The 16484-nt window shown below is 38.9% G+C and overlaps 2 protein-coding genes across 2 annotated transcripts; both read left to right on the top strand.

The window, feature by feature from the left end:
* The first annotated feature begins 729 nt into the window (after positions 1–729).
* ptpmt1 (protein tyrosine phosphatase mitochondrial 1) lies at positions 730–7020 on the top strand. The gene is made up of 4 exons (XM_057851608.1): positions 730–1016; positions 3379–3459; positions 3797–3988; positions 6452–7020. Exons 1-4 carry the CDS (start codon positions 855–857, stop codon positions 6578–6580), a joined length of 564 nt encoding a protein of 187 aa, XP_057707591.1. The 5' UTR covers positions 730–854; the 3' UTR covers positions 6581–7020.
* Positions 7021–9699: 2679 nt separating this feature from the next.
* Positions 9700–15036, top strand: ndufs3 (NADH:ubiquinone oxidoreductase core subunit S3). The gene is made up of 7 exons (XM_057851595.1): positions 9700–9813; positions 10428–10493; positions 11140–11237; positions 11768–11917; positions 12071–12196; positions 12287–12406; positions 14731–15036. Exons 1-7 carry the CDS (start codon positions 9759–9761, stop codon positions 14899–14901), a joined length of 786 nt encoding a protein of 261 aa, XP_057707578.1. The 5' UTR covers positions 9700–9758; the 3' UTR covers positions 14902–15036.
* The last annotated feature ends 1448 nt before the right edge of the window (positions 15037–16484 follow it).

Here is a 16484-nt window from a genome sequence, read left to right as displayed (position 1 = left end):
CTAACTGTAGTCTTGAAACAAATCTGAATAAGGAAAAACATTGCAATAAAATAATGCAAACTGGTTAAACTAAAAAGAGTACCTGAAATTTGTCATGACAGAACATCGCTTGAATGATATCTGGCGCCATCTAGCGTCGTGAATGGGGAGAGTAGTTGAGATCTGTTATGACAGAACATCGCTTCAATGATATCTGCCGCCATTTAGCTTCGTGAATGGGTATAATGTCTAGGCCGCGAATATAAGACGACCCTCTCTTTTTCAGTGTTATTTCAATGCAAAAAACACGGTCGTATATTCGGGCCAATATGGTACATTGAGTTATATGTGCATACAGAGATGCAGTATATTGTACTAGTCTTGTAATTGTTCTGCATTTGTGTATTTGGTTGATTGTTAGTATTATATTCTAAGTAGCTGTGTTTCTTACGCCTCAGGGTTCCGTCACCTATGTTAATAATAGGAAATTCAAAATTGACACGGTGGAGTATTTCTTCATAATTAGTGGGTTTTGAAATCGACACTTTGCACAGAATACTGCAGAACTGCTGCCTGTGACGTGTTCCCAGTGTGTCTGCCCAGTTAAGTTTTTGACGATAAATACAGTATGAATGGAATGGCAACTGTTGGCTTCTGTGGGAGCTTTGTACTGGAGTGATCTGTAAAACTAACGAAATTGATTTTGAAAGGGCGTACCCGGAAATTGTTGTTCTAACCGGAACTAATAGACTGGAGGGCGGGCTTTACATCAACACATTCTGAAACTTGGCCGCGCAGCTGTTTGGTCCCGACTGACTGACTGACTGGCTACAGTGTGTTGACCAAATAGGGGCTCGAACAACAACATATTCGTAATGATTTCTTCAGCGATGTCCGGAGTTTTAGCAAGGCTGCTCTTCTACCCTACATTAGCCTACAATGTCATCATGGAGAAGGTGTCATCGCGAAGGTGGTTTGACCGTGTGGACGAGACAGTACTTCTTGGAGCGCTGCCCTTCAGATCCATGACCAAACAGGTCCTGTTTATCGTTTACTAGTGATTAATTAATCAACGCTGTGGTTCGACAAACACTTTTTCTTCCCCCTCACTGTCCTGCTGAACAATGAAGATGAATCTGCAGCTCAGCCGATACCTGGTTACCTTTCCTTTTACGCAACATATTTTACCAATAGGGGGGAAATAATCATTACTGTATATGTAAAAAATGAAAGAAAAAAAAGTACTGCCGACTGTCAGACAAAATCACTATGGTAGGTTTTTGGAAATTGTGGACATTTGTCTTTATCACAGTCTTCATCTCAAAAAGATTTGTTCATTATTTTTGATTCAGCACTAACATTAGCTACTGTAATTTTTTATTTTTATTTTTAATTTAAAATGTCAGGCTTAAAATGTATGCAATGAAATATAAGAAGCAAAATTTGGTGCTTTCAACCGTGGTAGTTAAAACTCTTGCTTCCATTGACAACAATGGGCGTTCACTCCATATTACAGTGTATCACAAAAGTGAGTACTCCCCTCGCATTTCTGCATATATTTAAGTATATCTTTTCATGGGACAACACTGACAAAATGACAGTTTGACACAATGAAAAGTAGTCTGTGTGCAGCTTATATAATCGATTTAATTTATTTTCCACTCAACTCAAAATATAGCCGTTAATATCTAAACCCCTGGCAGCAAAAGTGAGTACACCCCTATGAAAAAACCTACATCCCTAAATGTCCAAACTGAGTACTGCTTGTCATTTTCCCTCCAAAATGTCATGTGACTCGTTACATGAGTGCTGTCAGCATTGCTGCAGAGATTGAAGAGGTGGGGGGTCAGCCTGTTAGTGCTCAGACCATACGCCGCACTCTACATCAAATTGGTGTGCATGGCTGTCACCCCAGGAGGAAGCCTCTTCAGAACACGACTCACTTTTGTTGCCAGGGGTTTAGATATTAATGGCTATATTTTGAGGGGAAAATAAATTAACTCTATTATATAAGCTGCACACAGACTACTTTTCATTGTGTCAAAGTGTCATTTTGTCAGTGTTGTCCAATGAAAAGATATACTTAATATCCGCAGAAATGCGAGGGGTGTACTCACTTTTGTGATACACTGTAACTCATTGGCTGCCGTTGGTGTTGACAGACGCCCAATCCATTTTGACTTTTATTTTTGTATTTTTTCAAGGGCGTTTGTTTGGTCTCAACATTGGTCGGGACGGTATAACAGCATAACCTGCATGTGCACTTTTTGCTTGGGGTGGGACATTAATAAGACCGAACACATTGGGTAAACGTGGGTCAGCGCTACATTTCTTACGAATATGAACCTAATTATTTGATATGCTAAATCAGGGGTGCTCATGACGTCGATCACAATTGACCAGTCAATCGCAATGCTAGTGTGGGTAGCTTGTGGCATTTAAAAAAAAAAAAAAAAAAAAAAAATTGTACATAGTTAATTATGATGTGTGAAAGTTGTGTTTTGTGAGCAACATATGAGGTTATGCAGCACCCCTGTCTCTCTAAACAGCTTCTTGCTCATATTTTTCTAATTCTATATAGTTTCCAGCAGAGTTAACTACATTTCCTCACAGTTTAATTAACGTTAACAGTGGAACACACAAACAGAAGGACACTTCTCTCTAAGCAGCTTCCTACTCGAGTTTTGCAGGTTAGCAAGTTCACACAGTTTAATGTCATGCTAACTCTGATGCAGGTCTGACTTTCAGTAGCAAAATTAGTGGTATATTCCCCACTTCCACAACATTGGCGTCTTTTTAAGTTACTTGCAGTGGCTGGTGCTGGACAAAAAAAAAAAAACTTCTAATATCCCTCCTCTTCAAATGAGGTGGAGGAAGCATCATGTTTTTTGACATGTATTTCTTTTGGGGCTGTGTGAGCATCAATTCTATCCTTGCAAAATATGGGTAGACAATTTATTTGACCTATATAACTGAACTCGTATATACATATAAAGTTGCTCAAAATTTGGTGGGGACAATTTGAGCATCCTGAAAAGTGGGTCCCTACCCTCCTTGAGAAAACCTACGCCCTTGTATGAATGATTTTTTTAATTAATATTTGTTTTATTACTTTTGGCAGGAAAATACTAGTTAAATAATTGCCCCTCACCCCCAATGGATCATTGGTTTGATTCATTTATTTAAAATTATTAATTTATATAGTTTAATAGCCATCATAAAATACACAAATATTACAGTTGGATGTCAGTTGGGGGCCGCAAAATACTGTCCCAGCAATTGGCGCTTGTATTCACTGCCAACCTAAAGTCTGTGAACTTGTTCATTCAGCGACCAAGTTGAATTGTTTGTTTTTTTATTTGTTTTGTTTGAATGAATGAATGTTCTTTCTTGTCTCAGCTGGTAGAAGGTGAAAACGTCCGAGGAGTTATCACAATGAATGAGAACTATGAGACCAAAATCTTCTGCAACTCTGCTGAGGTGACTTTCATTTGTATGCACCTTGAAAAACCTGTCTTTCCAAAGGACGATGTTTATTTACTTTAGAACATGTAAGAAGTTGACACAAAGGTTTGAATGGCAAGTCCATCAATTATTTTCATGCCTTTTGGAAATGTTGGTCTCTCAGGGGATTTTTAAGGAGACCCCTACCAGTAGCTTGTAGTAACATTGGGTTTTATAACCTTTAATTAACAAAGGCAGCCATTGTACTTGAAAACATTATAGCCCACAATCAAAACTGAAGATGTCACAAATAGTCAAGAACCTAAAATGTTTATTGCATCGCATTTATTACTAATATTGCATAAATTGGCAGGAGTGGAAGGCTGTTGGAGTGGAGCAACTGAGGCTAAGCACAGTTGACCTAACCGGTGTTCCCAGTATGGAGAACCTGCACAGGGGAGTTGAGTTTGCTATGCAACACCGAGAGAATGGAACATGCGTATACGTCCACTGCAAGGCTGGACGATCCCGCAGTGCTACGCTGGCTGCTGCTTACCTCATTCGGGTGAGTTAGGTTTTGTCAAAAAAAGCATATTTTTTATTTGCATTTTCTTGAGGACTTAACTGGGCAGTGTTATTTTTGGCAGCCATTTTAATTTTCGTCTTAGTCTTTTGGACGATGATACTTATTAGTTCTAGTCTAATTGTCTAGTTTTAGTCGAGGTTTTACCCCCCCCAAAAAAATGTCTGTAGAATCTCAAAAAAAACCTCCATAAATATAGATTTCCAACTATTTCGAATGAACATTAACAGACGAGCACATATTGTAGCATCTACAAAGACTACACCAACTAGGTGATAATACACACTCAGCAGGAAAACAGTACATTGTTTTCAATTGATTATACCCACCTGGATGCCTCGAACTGTATGTGTTAAAAAAAAAAAAAATTGTCATATTTGTCAGAGCATAGACTTCATAACCTATTGACATGACACAGGAAACGGAGCTGATTCGAAGGGGGCCTATTTTCAAAAACTTGAATTTCAAATATTTTCAAAACCTAAGCTGCTACCGACCTAAACCCAAAACGGACACCTACCTTAGCCATGTATGAGTCTCCTTGAGCAGAGGCATCAAAAATTCAAAGTTGTTCCCTAATAAAATCCCGATTATTTTTTATAGATGTATAACAAAACTTAAAATGGCTATAAAATTCACTCACTAGATGCACAATATTCACCAAATGCAGACATAAGCCCCTATATTTTCAGGATCAATAGCAATATTTAAAATATAAGTTTTTGCCCAAAATACCGACTTTTTTCTTTTATTTACTGCATGTTTTCAACAGCTAATAAATCACTCAATTTTCACATCAGAAACATAATACTTGAGGAAAGCATGCAGAATCAATTTTAATCTATAAATAGATTACTAATAAATTATATATACAATCACAACTTTTTATAGAATAGAATAGCCCTTTATTGTCATTATACAGTTGTACAATGAAATTGTGGAGCATTTCCCTTTGTAGTGCATGATAAGTTAAAATCTCAAAAGTGACTTGCAAGTATAAAATCTATGCGTATGAGATAGCCCTTCTTCATAGATACGGACGTAAAACAGTCTCAATTCTTGGTTAAAAGCAAAATAAACCGTGCAGGTAGTATTTTACGTAAAAATGGTGAATGTGCGGCTCGTCTTTAAGTTCACTGTGACGCCGCCTTACCATAAGTCCACAGCAAAGAGCTTTTTATGTTGAAATTCTTGTGAATAAATGCTTAAATCCCTAACACCATAACACCATAGATATGGATGTAAAACGGTCTCAATTCTTGGTTAAAAGCAAAAAAAAAAGGGCAGTTTGAATTTACTTAAATCTGTCAAATGATGCTAGTCTGTTAGCTGTTTTTTATGGTAAGAGGGCTGCACAATGGCTTTTTCCGTCAAAAAATTATTGTCAATAAATGCTTAAATCACTGAATTCTTTATAGATATGGACATAAAACTGTCTCGATTCTTTGTTAAAAGAGCAAAAAACCGGGCAATTATGCATCTATTTTACGTATATATGTTGAAGAATGACGCCAATGCCGTAGCGGTTCCCATTCTCCCATTGATTTTTTTTTCACAACGTTTCAAAATGCATGCACGGTATGAAAAACATAATATTTACCTTGAATCCTCAAACAAATCACTCCTGAGACAATCCTTCCTGTTTGTATACGGTACAGCTTTCGTAGTTCTTAAAAAATCCAATCTTAAATCCGACATGAGTGTGTGCCGTCTTCGGTTATTACTAAATGAAGCTCGGCCCCCTACGATGAGGTATGACGCAAAGAATGACGAAGTGTAAGGTCAATAGGAATTACGAAGTCTGTGGTTCGAGTTTAAGAGGATGCTCATTGTTAGCATTAGCCTAATGCTAACGCGAATGCTATGCTAATGCTACAAGTTACATTTCGTGTGTGATGATCACTCAGCGCCGACCTTTAAAGGCTAAAGCAACATTGTATATTATCTATGGCCAAAATAAGAAAACAAATCTTACCGTGTGTGCAAACTGGAGTGTTTGCAGATGACACTGGTGAGTCTTTGGGGGGAGCAGCACATCAGGAGTGACATAACCAGACACTGCTACGATGCAGGCTAACTACACATAAAATGTCACACATTGTGAAGATGTGACGGAAACTATTGCGCATTGCCCTGGCATTCGGCTCGTTAAGTTTTAGTCTCCCAAAACACGTTTTTAGCTCGTTAACATCTCATCATCGTCATGAAAAAAGTGTTCGTTGACAAAATATTTTCCTTATCATTGTTGACGAATACAATATTCTTACTGGGTAATACATGTGTCTAAAGTTTGAGAACAAAATCATGATGTGGTATACAAAGTAGATTTTTTTTCTAGAAAAGTCAAAGTTCATGAATGATATTTTCAGCAACAGTACAAAATAGAGGTACAGTTTTTACTGTACTGCTGTGTCATTTTGATTCTGAAATGTTACTTTCCGACAGCTGCACCGTTGGACCCCTGAGGAGGCGTGTCAGAAGCTGGCATCTGTCCGGCCTCACATCCTTGTGCATACTGCCCAGCTAAAGATGCTGAGGAAATTCTATGGACAGGTGTGTGCCCAGTCCCAATAGGAGTGTAGCATCGCATGATGCACCCACTGCTGGACGGTTGTACCATTTTGTACAGTCTTGCGGAAAGACAGCAGTTCTTATTGTAGCTTTTAATTTTTTTATGAAGCATTTTCAAAGTTTTAATGGATTGTTCACATTTTTGTTGTAAATTGAATACAGTACAACTAGGAGTAAACATGTATTGGAAAAATCCTACCTTGCGTGGTTTTTGGTTTGCGGTTTTGAACGAATGTACCATATTTTGTATTGTAAGGCACAGTAATACAGTTTATCAAATTGCATGTGAATGCAAACTTTTTAAAATACCTTGAGAATTCAATTTGTATTTGGTTTTGTTTTACAAGCACCTCAGTGTGATAAATTTTTTCCCCTTCCACATCCCCCTGTTTTTGTCTTTTAAGCTTTTTGCAGTATTTCGTGAATAAAATATTTAAACACTGCCTGATTTTTTTGTCAATGATGCAGTATGATGCTACCGTCACTGTTCATTTTAGGGCATTTACAGGTTACATCCTGTTGATTTTGAGTCACTTCCTATTCATTTGGGGACATTTTTAAGTCACTTCCTTTTCAGTAACTCAAAATCAACAGGAAGTGACCAAAAATCAATAGGAAATGATGTGAAATGCCCCAAAATGTAACCATTGCCTGCCATTGGCTTAAAATGGCAGTGAATGATTTAAGGGCTAGAGGCAACAACTTTAATTCATCATTTAAATCAATTAATGCACTGTTTATATGACTAACTTCATCTAGTGCTGAAGTTAAGTGCAACAAAATGTAGACTGATTTTTATGCTTCTAATCTCTAATGGTTGGAATTTTCAATGTATTTTTATTTTCAAATATTTGCTGCGGGCTAGTAGTTCTAGTAATAGTTTGGACACCGCTGAGCTACGGTCTTCCTGTCTGGAGTTTTGCATGCTTTCCAATGCTTGCTTGTCACCCCAGGATTTGATGTGTTTTGTTACTGGTTTTGCTGGTACACAAACCAGCATGAGCTGGATTTTATTACAGGTGGGACAGAGCATAGACAGGGAGAATTTGAGGAATGTGACTCTCTAGGCCAGGGGTCCCCAAACTACGGCCCGCGGGCCGGATACGGCCCGCAGCCACATTTGGTCCGGCCCCCTGAACAAAAAAAAAAAAAAAAAATTTTTTTTTTTTTCCAATAGAGTTATTTATGTCCTGGCTTTTTTCTGTGAAGAACTGAGCAATGGTTATTTGGTTATTATCTATTTAATTAATACAGTATTATTATATTATATTACATTACATGATATTATATTATATTATATTATATTCAGGGGTGCACATAAGTGGTCCACACATGCGTACTGGACGTAGACAAACGCGCTGGCCCTCAACGGCTTCCATACGCTTTTGCGTACCGATGGCTGACCACTATTTGCGGCGGACACGAGAAAATAACTTCTCAAAATGTCGATGAGGCAGGCCACACTGAGTAATTACTTCCGTGTTCCCCCACCCCCGTCAAAAGACAGACAGACGACAGAGACGTCACCGGAGCTACCGAAAAAAAGGACTTTTGCTGAAAAGTGGCTACAGGAGGTACCATGGCTAGAAGTGAATGATGCTCGCACGGAAATGCGGTACAAAATGTGCTGTGAGAATCCCAATGTCGCCGATTAGAGCAACGCATTTTATGTAGGGTCAAAGAATTTCAGCCATCCAAACTTTAAAAAGCACGAAAAAAACAGAGAGCATGTGGCAATTAAGCAAACTATCGATGTCAAACAGGACCCCACTCGCCCTATGGACATGTGGCGGAATAGGGCGGAATAAAGGTAATGAACAGCGACATGCACTGACAAACGTGTTTTTGCTCGCATTTTACAAAGCTAAACATACACGTTCAATGAGGTCTTATGAGGAGGACATCCCACTTTTAAAAAGGCTTGGAGTTAATGTGGGAGCCGCATAATGCCCTTTATTTTGAATTGGTGCTTTTATGTTTATTTCTTTACATTTCACTTCAAAGTAATGGCAATTTTGTTGTGCCAGTTGATGTTAATCAAGCATTAACTGTTAATATAATTAATCAAAGTTAATTGGCTCTAAGTAAAGCTTGTCATAAATTTATCGCATCAGGTGGGTCGGCTCTCAAGCTCAATGAGGACCAAGTCACATCTCCAGGTCCTCCTCTGAGAACCTGGGCAAAAAAATTATGTGCACCCCTGATTATATTATATTATATTATATTATATTAAGGGCTGTCAAAGTTATCGCGTTAACGGGCGGTAATTAATTTTTTTCATTAATCACGTTAAAATATTTGACGCAATTAACGCATATGCCCCGCTCAAACAGATTAAAATGACAGCAGTGTCACGTCCACTTGTTACTTGTGTTTTTTGTCTCCCTCTGCTGGCGCTTGGGTGCGACTGATTTTATGCACCATGAGCATTGTGTAATTCTTGACAACAATGGTGAGCTACTAGTTAATTTTTTTGATTGAAAATTTTACCAATTTTATTAAAACGAAAACATTAAGAGGGGTTTTAACATAAAATTTCTATAATTTGTACTAAAATCTATCTTTTAAGAACTACAAGTCGTTCTATCCAGGGATTGCTTTGACAGAATATTAATGTTAATGCCATCTTGTTGATTTATTGTTATAATAAACAAATACAGTACTTACGTACAGTATGTTGAATGTATATATCCGTCTTGTGTCTTATCTTTCCATTCCAACAATAATTTACAGAAAAATAAGGCATATTTTAGAGATGTTTGAATTGCGATTAATTACGATTAATTTTTAAGCTGTGATTAACTCGCTTAAAAATTTTAATCGTTTGACAGCCCTAATTATATTATATTATACTATATTATATTATATCATTTTTATTTTATTTACTTTGGTTCCGTGAAGAATCCAGAAAGGGTTATTTGATTGTGGCTTTCTGAAAAACAATACATTTTTACATTTAGGCACTCCTGCAATCGTCACACTTTTTCTGTTACAAACTGACCCCGGCCCCTCATCAGAGAAGAGAAGGGTTATGTGGCCCTCACAGGAAAAAGTTTGGGGACCCCTGCTCTAGGCACTTGCAGGCGCTTATTGTTCCTCCAGTCCAGCAGGAGGCGTCAGAGCCTGAATAGTGTCCTTAGTTTGTAGTGACACTATCAAGAAGAGGGCGACCACCGTCGACATGGCAGCTTCGCTTGTACGCTTAGTGCGCGGAGGTCTTGGACGGAGTTACAACAGTAAGAATTCTTTAAACATTGGTGGACTATCAATAATGAAACGCTCGTTGATTAATTTTGTCATTGTGTGCCGTTTGGCAACAATACGGGCAATTGATACGGCTGAATGTTAAAAGATTTGACCTTCGAGCTAGCTAAATGCGTAGCAACTTAGTTTCATTGAATGTTTATGCGGGATGTGGATGCAGATTCTGATCATTGGTCGTGTATGAAGGACAGGTACTTTATGTAAAAAACAAAACAAAAAAAAACTTGCATTCGAGTATAGGGCTCGGAAAGGCAAATATATCAAAACCAAGATTTTGAAAATCAAGCTGTAGGCAAATGGCTATAATTGGCGTTACTTTTTTGTCGATATTTTCCTATATTAAGAAAGGTGGGATATTGATATCTGTTGAAAACTAACATTCTTAAAATGTGTTTACTTATTTACTGCCATTGACGCCGCTAGGCGTCCAATCCGTTTTGACTGGGATGGTTGGCCACGAATGATCACCACCAGCCCTCGTATTCAAAACATGCCTTGTTTAAATGTTAATACCGGTCAATTATGACAGCAAAGCTCGAGAATGTTATCCTGAAAATGTATTCACTCTGGTCTGATATGTTCTCAGTTGCAAGAACGTCCTGTCTCCTGCAGCAACAAAGCAGAACGCAGAGTTCCACCACTGAGACGAAACGTAAGTACACAATATTACCAACTATACATTATGAAACGCCTAACAAAGGGAATTTTGACTTTATAGTGTTTTCAAAATATTGATTTGATGTACCGTATTTTTGAGTGTAAGTTGCACCAGCCCAAAAATGCGCAATGAAGAGGGAAAAGAAAACAAGTCTCACCGGAGTATAAGTTGCATTTTATGTGGAAATGTAATTGATAAAATCCAAAACATATAACAGATGTCATCTTCAAAGGCAATTTAAAATAAAAATACAATAAAGACAAACATGCTGAATAAGTGTACAGTATGATAATGTTGCATGATGCATGAACAAGGAAATGCAAATATGGCCGGTGTGTTAACATAACATAGCTATTAACAGTTATTCAGATAACGATAGCATAAAGAACATGCTATCAAGTTTACCAAACCATCAGTGCCACTCCAAAACACCAAAATAGCATGTGAAATTATATAATAATGTGTTAATAATTTCACACATAAGTCGCTCCAGAGTCTAAGTCGCACCCCCAGCCAAACTATGGGGGGGAAAAAATGCGACTTATAGTCCGAAAAATACAGTAACCGTCTCAAGATTATTCGTAGAAGTCGTCAGACGTTCAGTATTTAACCTATGAACCAACCAACGTCTTTTTCACAGCCACTGTGCGGCCCAAGGATGCAGTTGCCCATAGCCAGTTGGCCGCGTTTGGGGAGTACGTGGCTGAGATCATGCCGAAGTACATCCAGCAGGTTCAGGTCTGTTCAGTCCACCTTCATCCAAGTGAAGATGCATATGGTTATGAATGAAATAAGACAATTGGAATACCTTAAGGACAACTGTTATCACAATTCTAAAATGTGTTTCAACAGTTTCCAAAACTAAATAAAAACTTTAAATGAGTTTATCACTAGTAGACGTCCAACCCATTTGAACTGGGAGGGTGGCAACAAATGTCTAGTGCCGTCAATGGCAGCCAATGAGTCAATAACGAAAAGGCAAAAAATATCCATTACTGGTACTATCAAGAGTAGTGCAAAATTAAGTTTAGCAACGAATTTCCAGTAAAAGTGCAAATACAAAAAAATTACTGAGCATTGATACTTTTGCGATGAAATATGGTGAATACCATATTTCAGTATCAATACTTTGATACTATTGACATCCCTGATTAGAACACATCATGCCACACATATCCACACAGGCGCTCTACTTAATGCGGTTCTCGCAGCACTTGACTTTGTAGGTGCGGTAATTTTGAAAAGTGTGTGTATGTGTTTCCGTTTAGGTGACGTGTTATAACGAGCTAGAGGTGATGATCCATCCTGACGGCGTGATCCCGGTTCTGACGTTCCTCAGGGATCACACTAATGCGCAGTTCAGAAACATGATCGACCTTACAGCTGTCGATATTCCTACACGGCAGAACCGCTTTGAGGTACAGCACTTCTTGGTTTTTTTGCGTCAATACATGAACCATTTTTCACCAGTGAAAATTACATTTGCCGGCATAATGTCCTAATTTGATGGATGATTTTGCACAGACCAAATCATGATATACTGTGTGGCATGTTTTTTGTTTGTTTTTTAGATTGTGTACAACTTGCTGTCCCTACGCTACAACTCACGTATTCGAATTAAAACATACACGGATGAACTCACACCCGTGGACTCTGCTGTTCCCGTTCACATGGCTGCTAACTGGTATGAGAGGGAGGTAGGTCAAAAACTACATTTATCAATGAAGATTGTTGCGTTGACAAACATCACCATATATGTGAGGTTGTGTTGTTGTCTTCTCATAAAGGTTTGGGATATGTATGGTGTGTTTTTTGCCAACCATCCTGACCTTAGGCGCATTCTGACCGACTATGGCTTTGAGGGTCATCCATTCAGGAAGGACTTCCCTCTGTCAGGATATGTTGAGGTAAGATTTAGTTGCTAATTAGCCAATTTTTGTTACTCTTCTAGTATTCAGCGAACATTTCCGACCACTTTTTAAAAAGGTTGTTTGTTGGTAGGCAGCATATTTAAGTAAGGAACACACCTACTGTGGGCCAGTCCTGCATAACCCACTGCTTGCCAGCAGGTTGTCCCGGTGTGCTGTTATGCCATTCGGTTTGTGCTTTATTAAACAAAGCCCATATAACATAAAACACACAAGACATTATGTATGTAGGTGATCGGGGGCTATAACTTGTCGGGGAAGTAAATGAACAAGTTGCAATTATTCCAAATAGCCATAGACAGCGCTAATCTTTATACATAGCTAGAAGGCAGAGTTCTAGGTGATGTCACCTGGTACCCTGTACCCCCGCCCCCCCAAAAATTCTGCTGAATGAGTAGAAAGTTTCTTGCTGTACTTCAGCAAATGTGAACGTTTGCAGCAGTGATCTTTAAACATAGTTAATGTATTTAGAAACAAATCATCAATATGAATCCACAGTCCCTTTAAGGACCATGTCAATTCTCTTAAACGCGCATCGAAGAACCTCTAATCCAACTCTTTGCAAAAAGTATGGAATCGCCAGTCTCGGACGAGCACTCATTCAGACATTTTATCATGTAGAACAAACTCGGATCAAAAGTTTTAAACAAAATAATGAATTGGTTCAAAAGTGCAACTCTTTAGCATTCAGAAACACTAAAAGAAATGAATAAAAAAACATTGTGTTGGTCAGTAAATGTTACTTTTATAGACGAAGTGCAGGGAAATGTATATGGAATCACTCTATTTTGAGAAAAAAATATGGAATCGTCACCTTGTCAAGAATCTGCATTGGACAAGGTGATGATGCTGTAGTTTTGTTTGGTGCTGTTCCAGTGAGATTTACAAAGATGACTAAATGACTAAGATGACAAATGATGAAGAAAACTTCAAAATTCCCTTAGTCCTTGATGATATGGGGTTGCATGTCAGGTAAAGGCACTGGGGAGATGGCTGTGGTTAAATCTTCAATAAATGCACAAGTTTACATTGAAATTTTAGACAGCTATCTTATCCATTCAATTGAAAATGTTTGTCATTTTCCAAGATGACAATGCATCATGCCAGATGCATGCGTCATGACAGAGCTAAAACTGTTAAAGCATTCCACGGAGAAACTCATCCAGTCAATGTCATGGCCTGCAAATAGCCCAGATCTCAATCCTGTTGAAAACCTGTGGTGGAAATTGGGGGGGGGAAATGGTCCACAGCAAGGTTCCGACCCACAAGGATGATGTGGCAACTGCAATCAAAGAGGGCTGGCACCAAATTGATGAAGAATACTCAAGTCCATGCCTCAGAGACTGCAAGCCAGATGTGGTGCTACTAAATACAAGAGATGTGTCTTGATTATTTCTTTGTTTCTCGTGATTCCATATTTTTTTCCCTCAGAATAGACCTGAGACAGTCAGGAAATTAGAATATTGTGTATTCTAATTTCCTGAGACAGTCCTGTATATATACACAGGACTGTCTCAAAAAATTAGAATATTGTGTATTCTAATTTCCTGAGACAGTCCAGTATATTTCCCTGCACATGGTCTATAAAAGTAACATTTACTGACCACCACAATGTTTTTTATTCATTTAGTGTTTCTGAATGCTAAAGAGTTGCACTTTTGAACTAATCATTATTTTTTCAAGCTTTTTATCTGAGTTTGTTCTACATGATAAAATGTCAGTGAGTGCTCGACCCAGGACACGCTGGAGAGACAGTGTCCCTCGGCTAGCCTGGGAACGCCTTGGGATCCTGCCGGAGGATTTGAAGTAGCTAAGGAGAAGGAAGTCTGGGTTTCCCTGTTAAAGCTGCTGCCCCCGCTACCTGACTCCGGATTAAGCAGCAGATAATGGATGGATGGATTCAAAGCATGAACTGGATATTTTGTGGTTACAGTAATAATTCTTCAGTGTAGACAGTTGATTTGACCAGCTTGTGACACGCTTCAATGACGTGACATCATCTGTAGCTGTCCCATATCTATAAACATGAACCTCCTCCTGCCTAGTTACTCTGCCAATATCGTCGTCTCAATGGAACTTGTGTTGTGTGGGTGAGGCCAACATGTAAACAGAGGAGGATGACTGAGAGGTCGAAATTAAAGACATGAGATGAACACCTAGTTTTAACTCTTAATTACTATCACTTTCGACATGACATCTCGAATGCCAATGTTACGTGGGATGACTTCAATCCAAGTCCTTTTTTTCAGATCACTTTTTAAATTTACAATTCAGTCTAATAATTGTACCTGTCCTTCTGCCAGGTGCGCTACGACGACGAACTGAAGCGTGTTGTAGCTGAGCCCGTGGAGCTGGCACAGGAGTTTCGGAAGTTTGACTTGAACACACCGTGGGAGGTGTTCCCCGCTCACCGAGAGGCTAAAGAAGCTCCGCCCACACTGGAAGCTGGAGCTGAAGCTCTGGAGAAGAAGTGACCCCCACGCCTCACCTAGAAACCATCAGCTAGTGTTTGGGTTAAAGTTGGGTTTCTGGCCATGCTTAAACCAACAGAAATATTTATGTAAATAAAAGTGGTAATAAATAATAAAGAATGCTGTGTCATTTTTAAAGCTGTCTTAAACTCATTTCAGGGACAGTGGTCACTACAATGGTTAGCTAATTCAAAAGTTAAGACCTTTAACTCTTCATAGACCAAGTGACTTTTTTGTCATTTAAAAAAAAAAAAAAAAAAGACTATTCACAATTATTGTATTAAGTGATGGCCAAATAAAGCTTTTTGGTGCCAATAAGTTGTCTTGAAGCACAAGAGGTCAACAGTTGAGTTAATTGTTTTAAAAACACATGAATGTATTGTGCCTGTTACTCTATGAACAAAATGCAACAAGGGCTCTAAGGATAATACTATATAATAGCTTTCCCACAGAATTTGGCTTTATCCAAAGCTAGCGATATTTTTTTTTAAAAATCGTTTTAATCTTTCAAAGCCTGGAATCCTCAAAACGTGAGATGACAGGCGCTTAATACTGTGGTCAGTAGTGCCTTTGCAATGTTTTCAAACTACTTTCTGATTCTGAAGCAATCACATGGTTAAGCCGGCCAGAGGGGCTTCATTTTTGTCATTTCCAGGTTTCGCCCAAATAAAGAGCATCGTGTCATGCTTTGTTGAAACCTCCCTCCCTCGCATTATTGGAGACGAGCCTCAGTACATTTCATCCTATCACTATAATATAGATATTTGTCTTTTTGTATTTTGTTTATTATAAATACAATATTAAGAACTAAATTAAAATGAAGGAAAACAGATGCACACTGGGTACAGTCCTAAATAACTTATTGCATGCCATTGATGGTGATCGACATCCAATTCATTTAAACCTGAATTAGCTTTGATTTCAGCATACATTTGCTTTGGCATTGTTTAGTAGTGATGGGTCCGTGAGACCTCATGAAGCGTGTCGACACAGTGACACACTGTGTTGACACAGTGTGGATACTGTGTCATTGAATACTGACACCTGCTGGACATATGGTGACATAAACCATGCGCCGTGATCCGTTCAACAAGCTCTGACCAGGACTCGGAACCCGCGCGCTCGACGCGTCAGGGCTGAACAGTGTTTGCTCTGACCACTAAGCTAGCAGGTCTAATTCCATTGCGTAATCTTGTAGGCAAGCCACCGCAAATGACGGACCCGCGTGTACCCGTCACACTAGTAAACTAAGAGTTACCTTAAAATTAAGTGTATTTTGAATGAAAGATGACAAGTGCGTTTTCCCTGTCTTACGTCTTTTTCCACAGCATGTAGTCAGCGAGGAAGTGACCGTGAGATGTGGATTGTTTCAGCAGCTCCATCGCGTTGACAGACGCGCTTCCTTTTGAATCAGTTTGCCGCGTCATGACTGTGTCGACACAGTTCAATGAGTTCATGCATCGGTCACGTGATTTTGTTGTAGCTATACACGCACCGACGCAGGGGTTGCTCCATGAGCTCGGCGCTCGCACCGGCGCATTAGTATCACTGAGCCCATCACTATTGTTTAGCTTCTGCCTTGTCAC

Source organism: Corythoichthys intestinalis, chromosome 1 (genome assembly GCF_030265065.1).
Source record: "Corythoichthys intestinalis isolate RoL2023-P3 chromosome 1, ASM3026506v1, whole genome shotgun sequence".
Taxonomy (NCBI): domain Eukaryota; kingdom Metazoa; phylum Chordata; class Actinopteri; order Syngnathiformes; family Syngnathidae; genus Corythoichthys; species Corythoichthys intestinalis.
The sequence above is the reverse complement of the archived record's forward strand: the minus strand, read 5'-3'. Positions and strand labels throughout refer to the sequence as shown.

Excerpts from the sequence above, each read along its gene's own strand:
- ptpmt1 (XM_057851608.1), top strand. The coding sequence starts at position 855 with ATGATTTCTTCAGCGATGTCCGGAGTTTTAGCAAGGCTGCTCTTCTAC. Across the intron at positions 3,460-3,796 it reads TCTTCTGCAACTCTGCTGAG|GAGTGGAAGGCTGTTGGAGT; the intron begins GTGACTTTCATT and ends ATAAATTGGCAG. Across the intron at positions 3,989-6,451 it reads CTGCTGCTTACCTCATTCGG|CTGCACCGTTGGACCCCTGA; the intron begins GTGAGTTAGGTT and ends ACTTTCCGACAG.
- ndufs3 (XM_057851595.1), top strand. The coding sequence starts at position 9,759 with ATGGCAGCTTCGCTTGTACGCTTAGTGCGCGGAGGTCTTGGACGGAGT. Across the intron at positions 9,814-10,427 it reads TCTTGGACGGAGTTACAACA|TTGCAAGAACGTCCTGTCTC; the intron begins GTAAGAATTCTT and ends ATATGTTCTCAG. Across the intron at positions 11,238-11,767 it reads AGTACATCCAGCAGGTTCAG|GTGACGTGTTATAACGAGCT; the intron begins GTCTGTTCAGTC and ends GTTTCCGTTTAG.